At 32.1% G+C, this 15,737-nt stretch overlaps 1 protein-coding gene across 6 annotated transcripts; it reads right to left on the bottom strand.

The window, feature by feature from the left end:
* Positions 1-9,498: 9,498 nt before the first annotated feature.
* On the bottom strand, positions 9,499-15,364 carry Afg3l2 (AFG3 like matrix AAA peptidase subunit 2). 6 transcript variants are annotated; one of them, XM_011065765.2, is made up of 14 exons: positions 14,780-15,364; positions 14,413-14,690; positions 14,050-14,173; positions 13,662-13,968; positions 13,383-13,476; positions 13,127-13,292; positions 12,900-13,035; positions 12,695-12,813; positions 12,269-12,544; positions 11,966-12,193; positions 11,642-11,868; positions 11,394-11,570; positions 10,985-11,203; positions 9,499-9,963 (listed from the first exon to the last, which is right to left on the bottom strand). In XM_011065765.2, exons 2-14 carry the CDS (start codon positions 14,428-14,430, stop codon positions 9,691-9,693), a joined length of 2,364 nt encoding a protein of 787 aa, XP_011064067.2. In that variant the 5' UTR covers positions 14,431-14,690; positions 14,780-15,364; the 3' UTR covers positions 9,499-9,690. The 6 variants fall into 6 exon arrangements, with proteins under 6 accessions (XP_011064067.2, XP_087258598.1, XP_087258599.1 ...); XM_087402472.1 differs by lacking the exon at positions 14,413-14,690 and having other exon boundaries at positions 14,691-15,129; positions 15,200-15,364; XM_087402473.1 differs by lacking the exon at positions 14,413-14,690 and having other exon boundaries at positions 14,691-15,050; positions 15,200-15,364.
* Between the last annotated feature and the right edge of the window lie 373 nt (positions 15,365-15,737).

Below are 15,737 nucleotides of genomic sequence, written 5' to 3'. Positions count from 1 at the left end.
AATAAAGTGACGCAATAATGCTGATAACGAGCTCTCCAAACATAATCTAAGGATGTACTTAGCATTCTTTCTTTTAATTATTTTTCTTACCGTACCACTATTGGACAGTTTTGTCAACGTTATATAGTTTGCTTCAACTATAGACGCTAATTTGAGCGATTCTTTGTTTTTTCTTCAACATCAAAACTATAAGGTTTACTTAAAAATCGAATTAAACTGAAGTTAAATTTGATGAAACTGGCCGTTAGTTTTTCAATTGTTGCCAGGGAAATAATAAAGTTTTTCGATGAAATTTTACATGAAATACACTTTTCAATTTCTCAGTAAATTCTCACCATCCTTGATTTCTCCAAAGAGCCGTAAACAGTATATGTTTCAAAATATACTCGTACGATCTCCCATTGAGATCTTTTTAATACACAGAGAAATTTCTTTTCCACACCGATGAGAAGATCCGTATTTTGATTTGCTAGTCATTTTAGATAAGTCTACCGTGAAGAAACTTCGACATAAAGTGATATCAATATTTCAATATGTTTGGGCGTCTTCTTGCTGAAGATCAATACGATAACATCGGCAGATGCATCTTATTTCGTGAATTCGTAAAAACGACGAATTGAGATGCTTTCAGAATGAGCAGCGATAAAGTCGATCGTAGACGAAGTAGTGCAATATATACAATATTTCTCTTACGCAGCTTATAAGAGACCACTTTTTTCATCTATCTTAGCTCGATGATAAAAATTCGCTCGTTATCCTCTTCCGAGAGAAAGAGACGCTGTTTGTAAAAAAAATATTTCCACTTATCAGAACTAATTTCATTTATCAGAGGAACAATCACTCGAAGCATAACTGAAATTAGAAATTTGTGATACATGTAGACTGTAGCTGAATTATCACTTTATATTTTACATTTAGTTTAAGGATATTTCGAATGTAACTCCCGCACCGCAGAGCAAGATCTCCTGCGCATTTAAATGTGTTCTTATGCGATTTTCGTCAGAATTCTTAACGTAACGCACGCGGATGCTCGCGGAAAGTTTTCATCAACATTTCACGTAAACTGGGCCACCTGTTGAATGCAGAAATGACCATTCGGTGGCAAAAGGGTCGGACGTACTGCTCCCCTGAATTATGGAACACATCATTTCCTCGGTTGTTAAAAGCGCGAACAAGATCGCGGTCAATTGCAACGTTTCATCCAAATTTATCAATGCTTCTTTCCCGACCTGCGGAAAATCGCGTCGAGAACGGAATCGGCAAAAAGTATCGCGATCCCTTTAACCCGATAAAAGTAGCGCAAGTGTTTACAAACGTTCCTAGAGATTTTTTTTATCATTTCTAAGATATTTATTAACTACTTTTATCTTGAGTTCTCTCTTAGTATTTAAAAATGTGACAAAGTTGCGAGATTATTTTCTTAATGAATTCTTTTCTTATTGCACGTTGCATTGTTATCCAAGTTCCTACAAACAAAGCTTTATAAATCAATTTTTTATTGCGTTATATATGTATTATATGTATGTATTATTTATGCGTGTAGATCTTAAGAAATCGAATCGATCTAACAGTAAATTATTGTTCAATTTAGTTATTTCGTAATTCAGATCGATTCGTTATATCTAGTCATATAACATCGGCTATGAGAAGATACAAGTCCTTTATCTTTTAAAGAAATATAATAAAATGTTTTTTGTATATATAATATATTAAAATTGGATGTATCGAAGAAAAAATAATACTATTGCTTGGAAGATATTTTTGCGTGAAAGCTTCGAATTCAAATCAAGAAGAATGAAAAAAGTGGATCGCACGCGAGTGTATTTTATAGAACAGTGCAATCCACAACATCGTACCAAAGAATATGACTAAAAAAAAAAAATGGAACAGGAGGGTGGAATTAAGGGGAGAAGAAAAAGTACTTACGATCTAGTCAACAAGTTGCGCTTGAATTACATCCTTTTTATCTTAGTTGCCTAAGGCGGTCGCATGTATAAGTGAAGAGGAAGTGATGCTTATTCTTTCTCATCGTATATTTTACCTTACTTTCTCCCCCTGTACCGTCTAAAGCGTTTTTAATATAACTTAGAGATATTTTAATACGAGAAATTTTACGAACGACTGTGTAAGATATAACGGAACGGTTTGATTGTATTCAATTAATTGACGTAATACGCGGTTTGACGTACACTTATGATTAACAAGATTAAACGCCCGATTAAACGTTAGAGAGAAAGAGAGCTTTTAGTTAGTTTTTTTTTCCAAACGTATTAACACACTAAGGGGAGTAATGCATATAGACTCCTCGATCGTTTTTTCGTAACGCCACCGTAAAATCGAGGTGATAAAACGAACGGGAGGGGAGATCGACGTTTTTCCGGAAGTCTCCTACTTACGACTCATTTTCTCTTCCTCTCGGGAATGTGCGACGGGCAAATAACGTCGAGATGCATTGAAATGTAAAAATAAGATATGAGAAGCACGGAATAAAATGCAACGTCGCCAATGCAATAAAATAATAACTGCAAGCAGCAACGAAATTAGGACGCGGAATGTGAAAGCATAAAGTAACCGGGTTGAAAGACGTAAATCAATTTTTGTTTTTGTTTTTAACACACACGTTACATGTGTAAGTATATTAAAAACAGAATACATCGATACGTGTTTATCGTTTATCGTACTAATTATAGTATATATCTGAGATGACATAATTTCACAAAAGTTAAATTATGAGTATCTCGTAAACGAATACAATCTATTTTTGCTGGACTCGTTTAAAAAAAAAAAAATACTTATATTTTGTTCTTATATTTCGTGCCTCGACTATACGAAATATGCTTTACAAGTCGTCTTGCAGAAGAAAGTACATCTCTATCTATACGAAAAAAAATCACGAAACTCACGTAGTTCTGCAACTCGACCACGTTTTTCATAATATTTCAGATTAACTGTAGACATTTGTCTCTTATACTGTATTACAATACTCGACAGTCAATCGAATCTAATAATGTAACTCGTAACGGTAGTCAATAATAGGAAAGGAGGAATGAAGGAGGATATTCACATAGTCCATGATTGTCCTAGTTGAATCCCAAGCGAGTTCCGTCAGGGGATACATGAACAGTTTACAGTAGTTTTAGTACTGCGAACAAGAAGGGCGACAAGAAGCGAAACGATGCTTCGTGGTACGATTTCGCGCACTTTGCGTATAATAAAATAGTTTTTCAACTTGAAACTTGCCGATGCAACAAAGTGTGATAGCATGTGCTCTGCTTTCGTTGTCGGAATGTGCAATTTCTCGTTTTATGCAGTAAACCCTCGTATATTTTTAAAATTATTTTCACTTACTATCTATTTACGTCGATAAATAAATATTTGTTACTCGTTTTACATTATTCCCATAAAAGTAATTAGTAAAAATTAATTGATTAAAATAAACAAATGAATGATATCGAAATTATTCGATTTCATTTCCGTTTGAAATTAAGCGCTGATGATTTTCTTTCTTCACTGTAACAGTGACTAAAAAGTTTTAGCGAAATCTTGCCATAAATTCGACACATTGATCGGTGCGATATACTCAACGAGAATTATTCTGTAAAGGCGAGAAGAAGACACTCTATTGTAACGGGGATGAATCATCAAAAGAGTGAGATTACAAGTCGCAAAACTGATACTCATAAACATGAAATAATAAGCGAGCAGTCATTAAAGGGATTCTAAAGTTGTCTGTTTTATCGACTCAATAGAACTTATATACATACGATTTATTTGTGTCACACATCATTATATACACACATACGCATAAATTCTCGTGTAATTTTGCAGCGTCAAGTGTCTAAATCTAATTTTAAGAACTCGATGTTGTTTGTTCATGAAGTACTACAGACTACAATTTCGTAAGTATAGGTTGCAAAACTTTTATATCGAGCAAATATTGTCGCAATATTGATAGCTCTAAACATAGAAAAAAATGGCAAAGATGATCTCAATTTCACATATTTTTATAGTATACACTCCACCTTACAAACACGATTTAATGTGTATACTTTAATTTTGGAATTTTTAAATCTAAAGAAAGAAGCAAGTAGGTCATTGTACAAAAATTATTACGTTTAGTCGGTAAAACAAACGACTTTAGCACCGCTTTAATGGTTTTTAAATATGCAAATGATTCAAGCCAGGCCCCAGGACGATTATGCCTCATACATTTCTCAATCTAGGAAAAGTTCCTTGTCCGACTCGCCTATGTCGGATTTGGAACTGAATGAAACAAATGACTTTGCAACCGGATGCATTCTTGGCATATATTTCCATTGTAAAGAGTATAGCACCGTTTCTATAAATCAATTTTTATTAATTATTTGAATTAATTTTTATTCGAGTAACAAATTAATTGTCAAATTAATTGACAAAGAGTCGTTTAGAAATATGAATTAATTTTTATTCGAGTAACAAATTAATTGTCAAATTAATTGACAAAGAGTCATTTAGAAATATGATATTACACAAAATTAAAAACTATTATTTTATCTACATATAATTAAAATAAAATATATTATTAATTAAATTAAATATATTAATTATATATATTATGTGTATATAATTTTGCATCTATAAATGTATGTTTTTTTTTTTAATATAACCAAAGATCGCGCAGAGCTTCATAAAACTGAATACCTATTTATCTTGAAAACAAATTTCTTTCGCGAATTTTACGACAGATGTTACCCAGATAAAAATTAAGTATCTTAATTGCGAAATACATTCGTTCATTCCTTTTTCTTAATCTTGCCAGTAATATTAAGCAAAATCAATTGTATTAATCTAATATCTCTTTGTTCTTTGAAACTTCTTCATAATGGGCGATTAAGTCGAATAAAAAAGAAAGGAGCACTCAATAGAAAAATAGCAAGCAACAATAATATATGAATAAAGGAAGGAACTGAACGTGAACGCGCATTAATATAATGACTCCCAATTAAAGAGGACCAAGTTGCTAAACCATTTCTATGCCGCGCACGCGGTGAATTTAACAGTCGTAGTATATATCGTTTTCGAGGTGATAAGAATCGTCAATATATAAGCGATAGAGAGAATAACTCACTCAACCAACTGAATGTTAATATATCGAAGATAAAAAGAGAACAACGAAAATGTGACAAGCATTGTACACGTAAATATAAATATAATACTTATAGAGACAAGGCGCATCCATTATATATATATACATAAACATATGTACATGTACTAATCGATCGAATCACACTGAAATTCGAGAACTGATAATTTTTATTCGTTCCTGATTTAACTATGATTGACATTTCGCCATTGTTTAAACACATCTTATAATTAATACGACGCTGTGTATTTCAGAAAGATAAGATACATTTCCATGCGATGTAAAATTTGATAAAATTTCTTTTACGTCAACTATTATAGTTTTGTGCCGAAAGATTTCTTTTCTTTCGTTTCGCGTTTGTAAAAGTAATGCAGTCGTAATGAAACGAGAGAATTTCAAGTCGATTCCGTCGATTATTACATTTATCGGGTTTATTATATTAATTATAGGAAGGAAAGAGAGAAAGAGAGAAGGAGAAGTGAAAATGTTGCGGTATGTTAATGCGTTAAGAAGATATACGTGAAAATGTTTTGTGTATGCATCAATGCGTGCTTATGTACACGAATTTCACGAAGAAGCAGGCATGATCACCGCTAAACCTGACTTTTAAAAAAAAATGAGAGAGAGAGAGAGAGAGAGAGACAGAGTGATAGAAAAAGAAAAAACACGTAAGAGGAAATAATAGGGTTTAGATTAGTGTGATACAAGGTACGACAAAGCAATAATTTAGTGATTGTACGATATACTTGATTAGTGAATTAGTGCTAAGTTAATGATACTTTCGAAATCTATAAATATTTACTCGATAAATCGTATAGTTTTGTAGAAATGCTGGAAAGATTGCCATTTCAGATTAACACTGTCTTGGGATCAAAGATTTAGGGGAAAAATGTAGTGGAAAAAAATTAAAAAAAAAAAAGAGAGAATTGGTAAGAGTAGTTGGAAATGAATGGACAAAACCGCGATATAAGTAGTCCAGATCCGAGATTTTTTTTTTTTTTTTTTTTTTCGTACAAACATGAGATGAACAAAACGAGCAATTCAGTAAGCAATTAAAAATGAACGAAAAACAAACGAGACTTCGAGCACATTGTTCGCGACTTTTTCTAACAGGATGAATTTCGAGATAATTATACTCGTTTGCGAATATGCGTATCTTACTGGAAGAAACAGAATAGAAATATCGCCTTTAAATTTCGCAACGTGATGCTTTGTCATTCAGAAGGAGCCATCTTGTACAGGTGCCAAATTCATGCACGCCGAAAGAAAAATATTTGAGGAAAAGAAAAAAACAGAGGAGAAACATTCACCGATTCACATCCGAATATGATAATCCATATCGCAATGCAGCTTGTAACGCTTAACGATATTTGCTCGACACATTTCTAATTACGTCATATGTATCATACAGGAACCATCACTTAAAGAATGAGAAAGTAAAATGAATATAAAAATACTGCACAATTGGAAAGTTTGTGTTCAATTTCAAACATATTTCATGTGTCCCAAACGATCCACTCAAATTTTTTAGTTTGACACAAGCGTATGAATATGTTAAAAAATAATACAAACGTTATATGTAAAAAAATTGACATAAAACACATAACATTGACACAATTTGTAAGAAAGTTGAAACATATTTTTTCAATAAAATTAACATTTATGATAAATTAAGAAATGTTGAATATCGATTTAATCGTATAAAATATTCAGATAACGTAATCACATTATATTAAATTAACACTCGGATATGTTAAATATTAAACACAAAATTTTAATAAAGACTTGAGTGAACCGGTCTTAACATAAAAACATGTTTTTTAATGTGTATACTTTTCATTTCTTAAAAAATTTAAAAGAAAAAACAATTACTGGCCATCGCGTGCACAATGGCTTTTATTTGTGTCAATATTATCACACAGAGTTGGAACGATTAAAAGTTGTTTACTTCAATCTGTCTATTCTAAGCTTTTAAATGAATAAAATACAAGAAATTTATTGCGGAAATATATAAATTGATATCATAAATAAAAATGAGTTTGCTTCTTTCAAATTCACGAGAAACAAGTTTATGGAATTTTTAAAAAGTATACGCAATGATCTGTTGATGTATGATTCGATGGAAATATAGTAGCGCTTACTTCGACAGTCGCTATCACTCTTTTTTTTTTTATTTAAAAAAAAAAAGAAATAATAAGAACAATGTAACACGTTTGCAAATACATCGCAAGAAATCGATTGCAGCATTAAAGTAAATATGCATAGACGAAATATTCTTCCAATAAAACACGCTACAAATGGCTTAGTGTAAAATGCAAGAACTGTTTTCGAGTAAAAGAAAGTGTAGTGATAAAATATTGACTCTGATGAAAATTTTTCTATAAATTCTTCATATAATTTTTCAGAATTTTTGTATAAATTTCAAAAATTCTGCATAATTTTACTTTTTTTAGAAAATTTCTCAGATTTTTTAATATGAATTAAAACACGTTTCAGAAATACTAAGAAGATCTATATCTTTTTTAAAATTCTTCATATTTAAATTCTGAAATATTCTAAGACTTTTAAGATTTTTCATTCAATAATTTTTGCTAAAAACACATATAAAATATGAAAAAATTTCAAGGTGTTTTTTTCAGAAATCTTCATAAATTGAAAATATAATAGGAGTTCTCTCTCTCTTAAAAATGTTATCTCATTATGAGAATTTTTTTCACCAGAGTAATATCAATTTTTCAGATCATTCCATGAATCTTTATGTTTTCGATAGACATCGTTCAATGCATAAATATCAGAATCAGTCAATATATTGTTGATGGCAATTGCTATAGTTATTGAAAGCAGACAAATCCAATTGAAAGCAAAATCAGCGAGATAATACTCTGTTATAGTATCAAAATTGATATTGTAATTCGGGAGGTATGTATATAAATTTTTTTCGAACACCCGACTACAACACGTGTATAAACTCGGCGGACTACCACTAAGAATTCACTCACAATGAAGAATAAAAGGTGATATAGATGAATTTGCCAATTTTGGAACAATGTAACACCAAACTTCAAACTAGAACTATTGTACACGTCGCGCGTACTTTTTAATGTCAAATCAAACTTTGTTAGTCATTTATAACGTTGTGTCTTGCATCTATACATCGCCGATACCTATAAATAGGAATAACACAGAACGATTATCCTTCGATGTGTGAAAGACATTGTACTCAACATCTCCGAGCAGTTTCTTCGCAGATTCAGTACTATTACGAGCAAGATCGATTTCAGCGTCATATACTGACATGAATTCGATATCTGAAAGAAAGTCACACGTATTCCAAACAGCAAACGTGTCTAAAAAGATGCTCTGATCTTTCTCAAGAACTTTAGACGTCCTTGAAATTCCATTTGTTGTTTGGAATATTATGTTATATAAACACGTGCATGTATATACTCACACACAAACAACATATATATTATATATATATATATATATATATATATATAGTGTATATGTATGTATATGTATATATGTATGTATATACATACAACATACACACACATATTAATGGCGATTGAACTTTGTTAAAACTCTCAAACTGACTCGTCACACATTCGGTATTTCATACATCAGATGCTGATTCGCGAAAGAATGCAGAAGAACGTGAGAAAATGACTCGGATTGTAAGGGTGAGGATAAAGCGTTTTACGAAAGGCGACAACAAATACATTCATGACCAACATACGTGTGAACCACGCGAATAAAATAGCGACGGATATCTTTACAAATTTTTCGTAGTGCAAGCCGGCACTCCGTCGCTGCGACGTCGACGAAAGCAATTTTACATAATATTTACAGCGGTGTGCAATAAACAGCACACGTCACACATAAATTAATTCGTACCCAGTAATGTAATGCAAAAGCCGATCGTGTTACTGACATGTTTCTTATCAATAAATTAAACCTTAAATATGCATGTTAAAACATTTACTTCATCCCGCATTTTGTAATTCCCGAATTTATCCTTTGAAAAAATATACCATCCTTTTTTTCAGAGAAATGTGAAAATCAATAAATATCCAAATCCAAAGATTAAGGTAAATATTAAATTTGCAAATATCATTGTTTCAAATATCTTATCTGCTTGCCCGCCTTTTAGTTCCAAAGAGAGAGAAAAAAAGATTATATAACATAATGTCAAATAAAAACATATCTTTAATAATCATCTAAAAATTAATGAAATATTAGCAGTTTATTGAAAAAAACACAAGAAAAATCTTAAGGTTTCTAAGTTTCGCGAGTATTATTTCGTACAATTACTCCATATATAATTATTTTCAGTCGACGAAGGTGAAAGCGGATTTGAGACGAGATTAAAAAAATTAGAGTACAATTTAAATTTAATTACATGAAAACATTACAAGTGATACACGCTAAATCTGACAACTTTAACGCGTACAGTGATTACAACAGCTGATACAGCTGAAAATATACTGTTGAACAATCGTAAACTTATTATAATATATGTATTTCAAACTATAATACAAAGCATTTGTGAGACTAAAATATTACAATTACAGTCGTTGCTGCGGTTGTTTGTCGGTGGAGGCCGCTTTAGAAGTTTGCGCTTCTGATGCTTTGTTCTTTTTACTACTGTCCTCGGAAGATTCTCCCTTTTGCACATTCCATTCCTTCAAACCTTCCGGTAACGAAGTATCCTCTTCAAAAGAACCTGTGCCTTCGACAAATTCTTCATAAGTGGATTTTTCACGGAAAGGCCGAGGTCCAAGTAATTCGATCATGTCATCCCTACTTAAAATCTCCTGTTTTAACAATCGTTCAGCGACCTGAAATTAAGCGAAATTATATTTCAATCTTCATTTTGATAAAATTATTTAACATTAGAACCGTCGATGATGTCATTTTCGCTCTGCTGTTAAAAATTGTTATTAACTTCTATGTAAATTTTTGTACTGATTAAAGGATTTTTTTAAGAAATTTTTATCATTTTAAAAGTTTGATTTATAAAAATTAATTAATCAATTTTATTCATGTTTAAACACTTTATTTCTATTTTTACCTTAGTTGATGGTCGAAGCCACTAATATGGTACTTGCAATAAAACAAACAGAAGTGTTTTTCTGATTTTGAAAAATTCATACTATGTCATCTAGACCAAAATAAGGAACACATTTTTTTTATACGTGCTCATACGTACTTTTAGGGAGTAAAACACTCCTTCGACAAAAATTGGTTTTTCAAAATCAATTGGTTTTCCAAAATCAATTCCTTTCGCAGTGAATATCATCGAAATTATAAGAAATAGAAAAAAATTTTTCACTAATAGTTGAATGTTTTTTTTAGAAATATTGTATAGTAATTGTGTGTGTGTGTGCGTGTGTGTGTGTGTGTGTGCGCGTGTGCGTGTGTGTGTGCGTGTGAGAGAGTGTATGATTAAAGATTGCGTATTAAACAAGAAAATATTTACCGTTATTATAAAGTATTCTTTTCTGAAATTATTTATAACTTTATTGAAAACATTTTTTTTATCTTTTACAATTTCGACAATTTTTTCGCTTCGAAAGCGAATATTTACTTGCATAGCAACGAAGAAGAGTGATATGCGTGAAAAATAAAACTATGCGCGAATGGCGAAACTATTATTGAATTGCATGCAATAAAATTAAGTACAATAAAATTTTATTATCCAATTATAGCATATTAAAATTAATACAATCTTAATTAATGCAAATAGTATAAAAATAACGTTTCATTAAAGAAAAGCAAGAAACTGGCGCCTTTCGCCAGTTCTAGGAAAGTGTCTCGTTTTTCGGCAGTTCTAGTATTAAATGATAAAATCATAATTACCTTGATTACATCTTCTTTATGCTCGTTCAAGAGAGCTAGCGTCCGCTTATGTGCCTTTTCAATCAAATCTCGAACCTCGTTATCAATAAGTTGCGCAGTATATTCCGAATACGGTTTATCAAAGACCAACTCTCCTGTATTCGGCATTTCAAAACTAACATTTCCAATCTTCTCGTTCATACCGTATTGCGTAATTTGTGCATACGCAACTTTTGTAATCTTAAAAATTACAGAAAGGAATTTAATGAAAAGAAATATCGAAATATAGAAAAGTAAAAATATTGTATAGGTGCTAATGACACAGTGTTGAAATCGTTTGTCAAGCAAAAGATACAGGAATTACACCATGTGTTTTATTGTTTTTATATAGTCATTTGTGTTTTATTGTTTTACATAATCGTGATAATACCTTCTGTAAGTCATCTTGAGCGCCTGTAGTAATGCGGCCGAAAAAGATTTCTTCCGATGCTCGTCCACCGAGCATCATGCACATCCTATCGAATAACTGTTCCTTTGTGTAAAGATATAGCTCACGTGGCAAGTACTGAGCATATCCTAATCCTTTACCACGTGGAATAATGGATACCTAAGGGAATCAATACAAGTAGTACAAAAAATTGTACTGTCTATTGTGAAATATAAATAAGATATAGTAACTTTTAAAAGTGGATCTGCATGTTCTAAAAACCAGCCGGTTATCGCATGACCAGCCTCATGGTATGCAACTGTCTTCTTCTCCTCTGGTTGTAACACTTTAGTCTTCTTTTCCAGGCCAGCAATTACTCTCTCAATAGCTTGCTCGAAGTTTTTAAGTTGAATGTTATCATTCAAGTCTCTTGCCGCAATTAGAGCTGCTTCATTGCAAACATTTGCAATATCTGCTCCTAAAAATGTTGCAATATTACGATAGATTTCTTCTAATTTTCATTGAATATAAAATATTTTATTTGCCATTATATTTCAAAAATTTTCATTATATACCTGTAAATCCAGGAGTCAAAGATGCCATTTTTCGTGCTAATTCATCTTTATCTAATTTCGTTTTCAAAGGAGCTAAATGCACTTTGAAAATAGATGCTCGTCCTTTGATATCTGGAGCAGGAACAAATATTTGTCTATCAAATCTACCAGGTCTTAATAATGCTTTGTCTAGAATGTCTATCCTATTAGTCGCCGCTAATACAACCACATTGGTCGTCGTGTTAAATCCTTAAAGAAAATTTAATCAAAATGTTAGATTATTTGATAATTTTCAATCTTTTCATGTTCAAAACTACGATGTACCATCCATTTCTACCAAGAGCTGATTCAATGTATTTTCTTGCTCAGAATGTCCGCCAAAATTCCGACCTCCTCTTTTTCGTCCAACTGCATCGATTTCATCAATAAATAATATACATGGTGCATGTTTTCGTGCCATAGAAAACATATCGCGAACTCTGGAAGGACCGACACCCACAAACATCTCCAAGAATTCCGAACCTGATACTGTAATAAAGGGTACGTTCGCTTCACCAGCTGTAGCTTTAGCTAACAAAGTTTTACCAGTACCAGGCGGCCCTATAAAAAATACGACATGTATGTACAGCACGTATAACATCTTTAAATTCGATCGATATATTAGAGTTTGGTTAGAGTTGAATCAAAAAATATACATCTAATGAATAATATATATTTTATACAATATATTTTCACATAAACTTTAGTTACCTGTTAGCATAGCACCCTTTGGTATCTTAGCTCCAAGATCTATATATTGTTGCGGATTCTTTAGGAAATTTACAAATTCCATGATTTCGATTTTAGCTTCTTCACATCCAGCTACATCTCTAGTGTCGAGCAATATACAATTTACTAATCAAGAATTGCATGCATTAAATATAAAAATATGTGCTTATACGTATGTATTACTCACTTAAATCGTACCCCAATATCTTTCGAATTTATTAATTTCGCAGTCGATTCCATTACTTGACCAAAAAGTCCACCCCTTTTACCTCCTTTACCTGACATTACTTCCGCTGATCTTCGTATTAAGAAAATGAGGAACCCTAAAATATATTTTAATGATAGCCACAAAAAAAACACGCACAATAGATTGACAATTATAATAGTTTATAAGATTAATAATTAATTACTCACCCCACATAATAATCTGTGGAACATATGATAGAAGGTTTGAACTTTCTACTTCATTTTTGTAGACCACAGGAATATAATTCTCAGGTCCCATGTTTAATTCTATTTGTGCATTTTCTAAATTTCTTTCAAAAGTATCTGTACTTCCAATATTAAACCATAGTGTATCCTATAAAAAACATTAATAAGATAATAAAGTACCAATATGAAATTAAAAAGTAAGTAAACTCTATCACTAATCTTGCAATTAAGAACTTACAGAACCATCGACGGTATACCCAGGTAAAAGCTTCACACGCACCCATTTTTTATTTATTACTTCTAACTTTTCGACAAGACCTTTATTTAGATAACTGAAAAACAAAAATATAATTACATAATTATAAGCATAAATTATTTTAATTTTATATATATAGGGCAGATACTTCTACCTGTTAGTGTAAATATATCTATCAATATTGATTTGTATTTACAAATAACGAGTCCTGTTAATATTTAAATCACCCTTGCATAATTATTGGTAATAAAATTTACTTACTTATATATAAATTCTCTCCATGTAATCTCTTTCAGATTAAAGTCCTGAGTAAGCAGTAATGCAATTACACCACTTACTCCAAGTGCAACCAAAATCATTAATGTTTTTTCCTTATCACCACCTTCGAACGATTTACCTCCTTGAGAGCTGTTTCCAAAGATCTTAGATATCCATTGGAAACTAGGCTCTTTGGAACCAGACGACGATGTAGTGGTAGAAGAAGATGAAGGAGGTTTTTTAGTCGTTTCAGTTTTTTTACTTGTTTCTTCTGCTTTTTTGGAAGCATTTTTACCATTTTTACCTTCACCTGTAATAAAATTGCTCTAGAAATCCTATATACAATTTGCTGTAAAACTAAAAGATGAATGAAAGTCATATAGAAATAAACCTGGTTTGAAAAATTTTTCAAATCCTTTCGGTGGCTCTTTACAAAATAATCTCCACTTTTGCTGTACCTGCTCGATGGCAGATAGTGTCGTACTATTTTTAAGTTGTGATAAGTGACGTCTCAGCTAAAAAAATATGTTTTAGCTTATTATTCTAATGACTTATAAATAAAATAACAAGAATTATGTCATTATTCTTGATATTTCAATTACATAATTTCGTCTATAAAATCGCAAGTAATAATTACAAAGCTGATGTAAATCATGTGTTTCATTGCGACAGTTGGTAGATTGTAATACAAATGAGTGAAAAAGATAAGTACACGAGAGTATCCTTTTTAAAAAAAATACGTTATATGACATACACTTAGAAAACGAATCATAACTGCGACGGAATAAGCAAATGCATCGATTGCAGAAGGTTGTACAATCGAACGTCTGAAGTACGCGACACGCAGATAACGCTCGCGCAATAACTGCGGGCGATTATTATTAACGTCACGATAACGCTCGTCGTGTCATTTCTTGCACGAAAATTTATTAACGTCGTCAGCGGTCGTCCTGGTGCGACGTGTTATGTGGTATTATGTGACGAATACACGGGTTACGGAAGTGCACGGAAGCGGCGAATAGGTTATGATACCTGAAATGTGTCGAAATAACCTTTCTGAGCGGATTGCAGGACTAGTCTCTCCAGCCTGCTGGCTGAGAAGAGCAGTTGGTGCGCCATACCTGGAGCAAATGTCGTAAGCGGCCCTATTGAGAGTCGGATGATCCCTGTTTACTTATTAATTATTATTTTTCCCTCGCTGAATCTCTGGGCGCAATGTATTACCAGCTGTGAGCGACCATTTCAGCTCAGTTATCACTGATGATGAAGCAAAATACCCACAGTACTTCAGCCGGCAGTGGCTTCGAAATTATTGCCGGTACTGTCGTCATCGATGGCTACGGATTTGGCAAAGTTCCACTCCTTCGTTTTAATTTTTTTTTTTTTCGCAATCTTTCTCGGCAAATTAGAAAATTGGAGAATTAGCACCCTCTCGTTGTTTCAATCATTGCCTCATTGACTTCTTTTATGTCTAGTTTTTATTAGTAAAATATATACTAGAAATCTCAATATCAATCACCACATGACTTATCGCGACTCACCGTTCACGTAAAAATATAAATAAAACTCATATCAGACTATCGATACCAAACTCTGCAAATCGATCGGACTCTTGATTACTGATTTTTAACTACCGATCTATAATGAACCAATCATAATGGCTGTGACTGCTAGTCTACTCACCAAGTGATTGAATGTGATTGGTTAGATTTATAACTACGTTTACCCAACATCCATCAGATTTAATAAATCCGTATTTAGAAACTGGCCAATCACAGTCATTTCATTCTTTAAAGGAACACAGGAAAGAAAACTTTCTTAGGGCCGGTTATTCCACCTTTTGATAAATTTTACCTGAAGAAATTTTACCTAAGATTGAGATTAAAAATTAAAGATTGAAATTTCACCAATGAGGACAAAGAAATTTTGACTCCTTTTGTTCTATTTTTCAATCTTCAATCTTATTCTTCAATGCGTAGTCTGATTCCGGTTCTAAGGGAATCAACCAATCGAAATTCTTTTTCTCTATGGAATTGGAGGAAAGGAAAGATTCTAATTAGTTGATTCGCTTATGCATTA

The sequence above is a fragment of the Acromyrmex echinatior genome, chromosome 2 (genome assembly GCF_024713525.1).
Source record: "Acromyrmex echinatior isolate Ae372 chromosome 2, ASM2471352v2, whole genome shotgun sequence".
Lineage (NCBI taxonomy): Eukaryota > Metazoa > Arthropoda > Insecta > Hymenoptera > Formicidae > Acromyrmex > Acromyrmex echinatior.
Note: the sequence above shows the minus strand (reverse complement) of the source record. Positions and strands in the feature narration are given on the sequence as shown.

Bases quoted from the DNA above. Each gene is read 5' to 3' on its own strand.
- Afg3l2 (XM_011065764.2), bottom strand. From the start codon at position 14,777: ATGGCGCACCAACTGCTCTTCTCAGCCAGCAGGCTGGAGAGACTAGTC. The intron at 13,477-13,661 runs GTAAGTAAATTT...TTTGTTTTTCAG, and splicing joins TGGAGAGAATTTATATATAA to TTATCTAAATAAAGGTCTTG. The intron at 12,194-12,268 runs GTACATCGTAGT...ATTTTCTTTAAG, and splicing joins GCTCTTGGTAGAAATGGATG to GATTTAACACGACGACCAAT.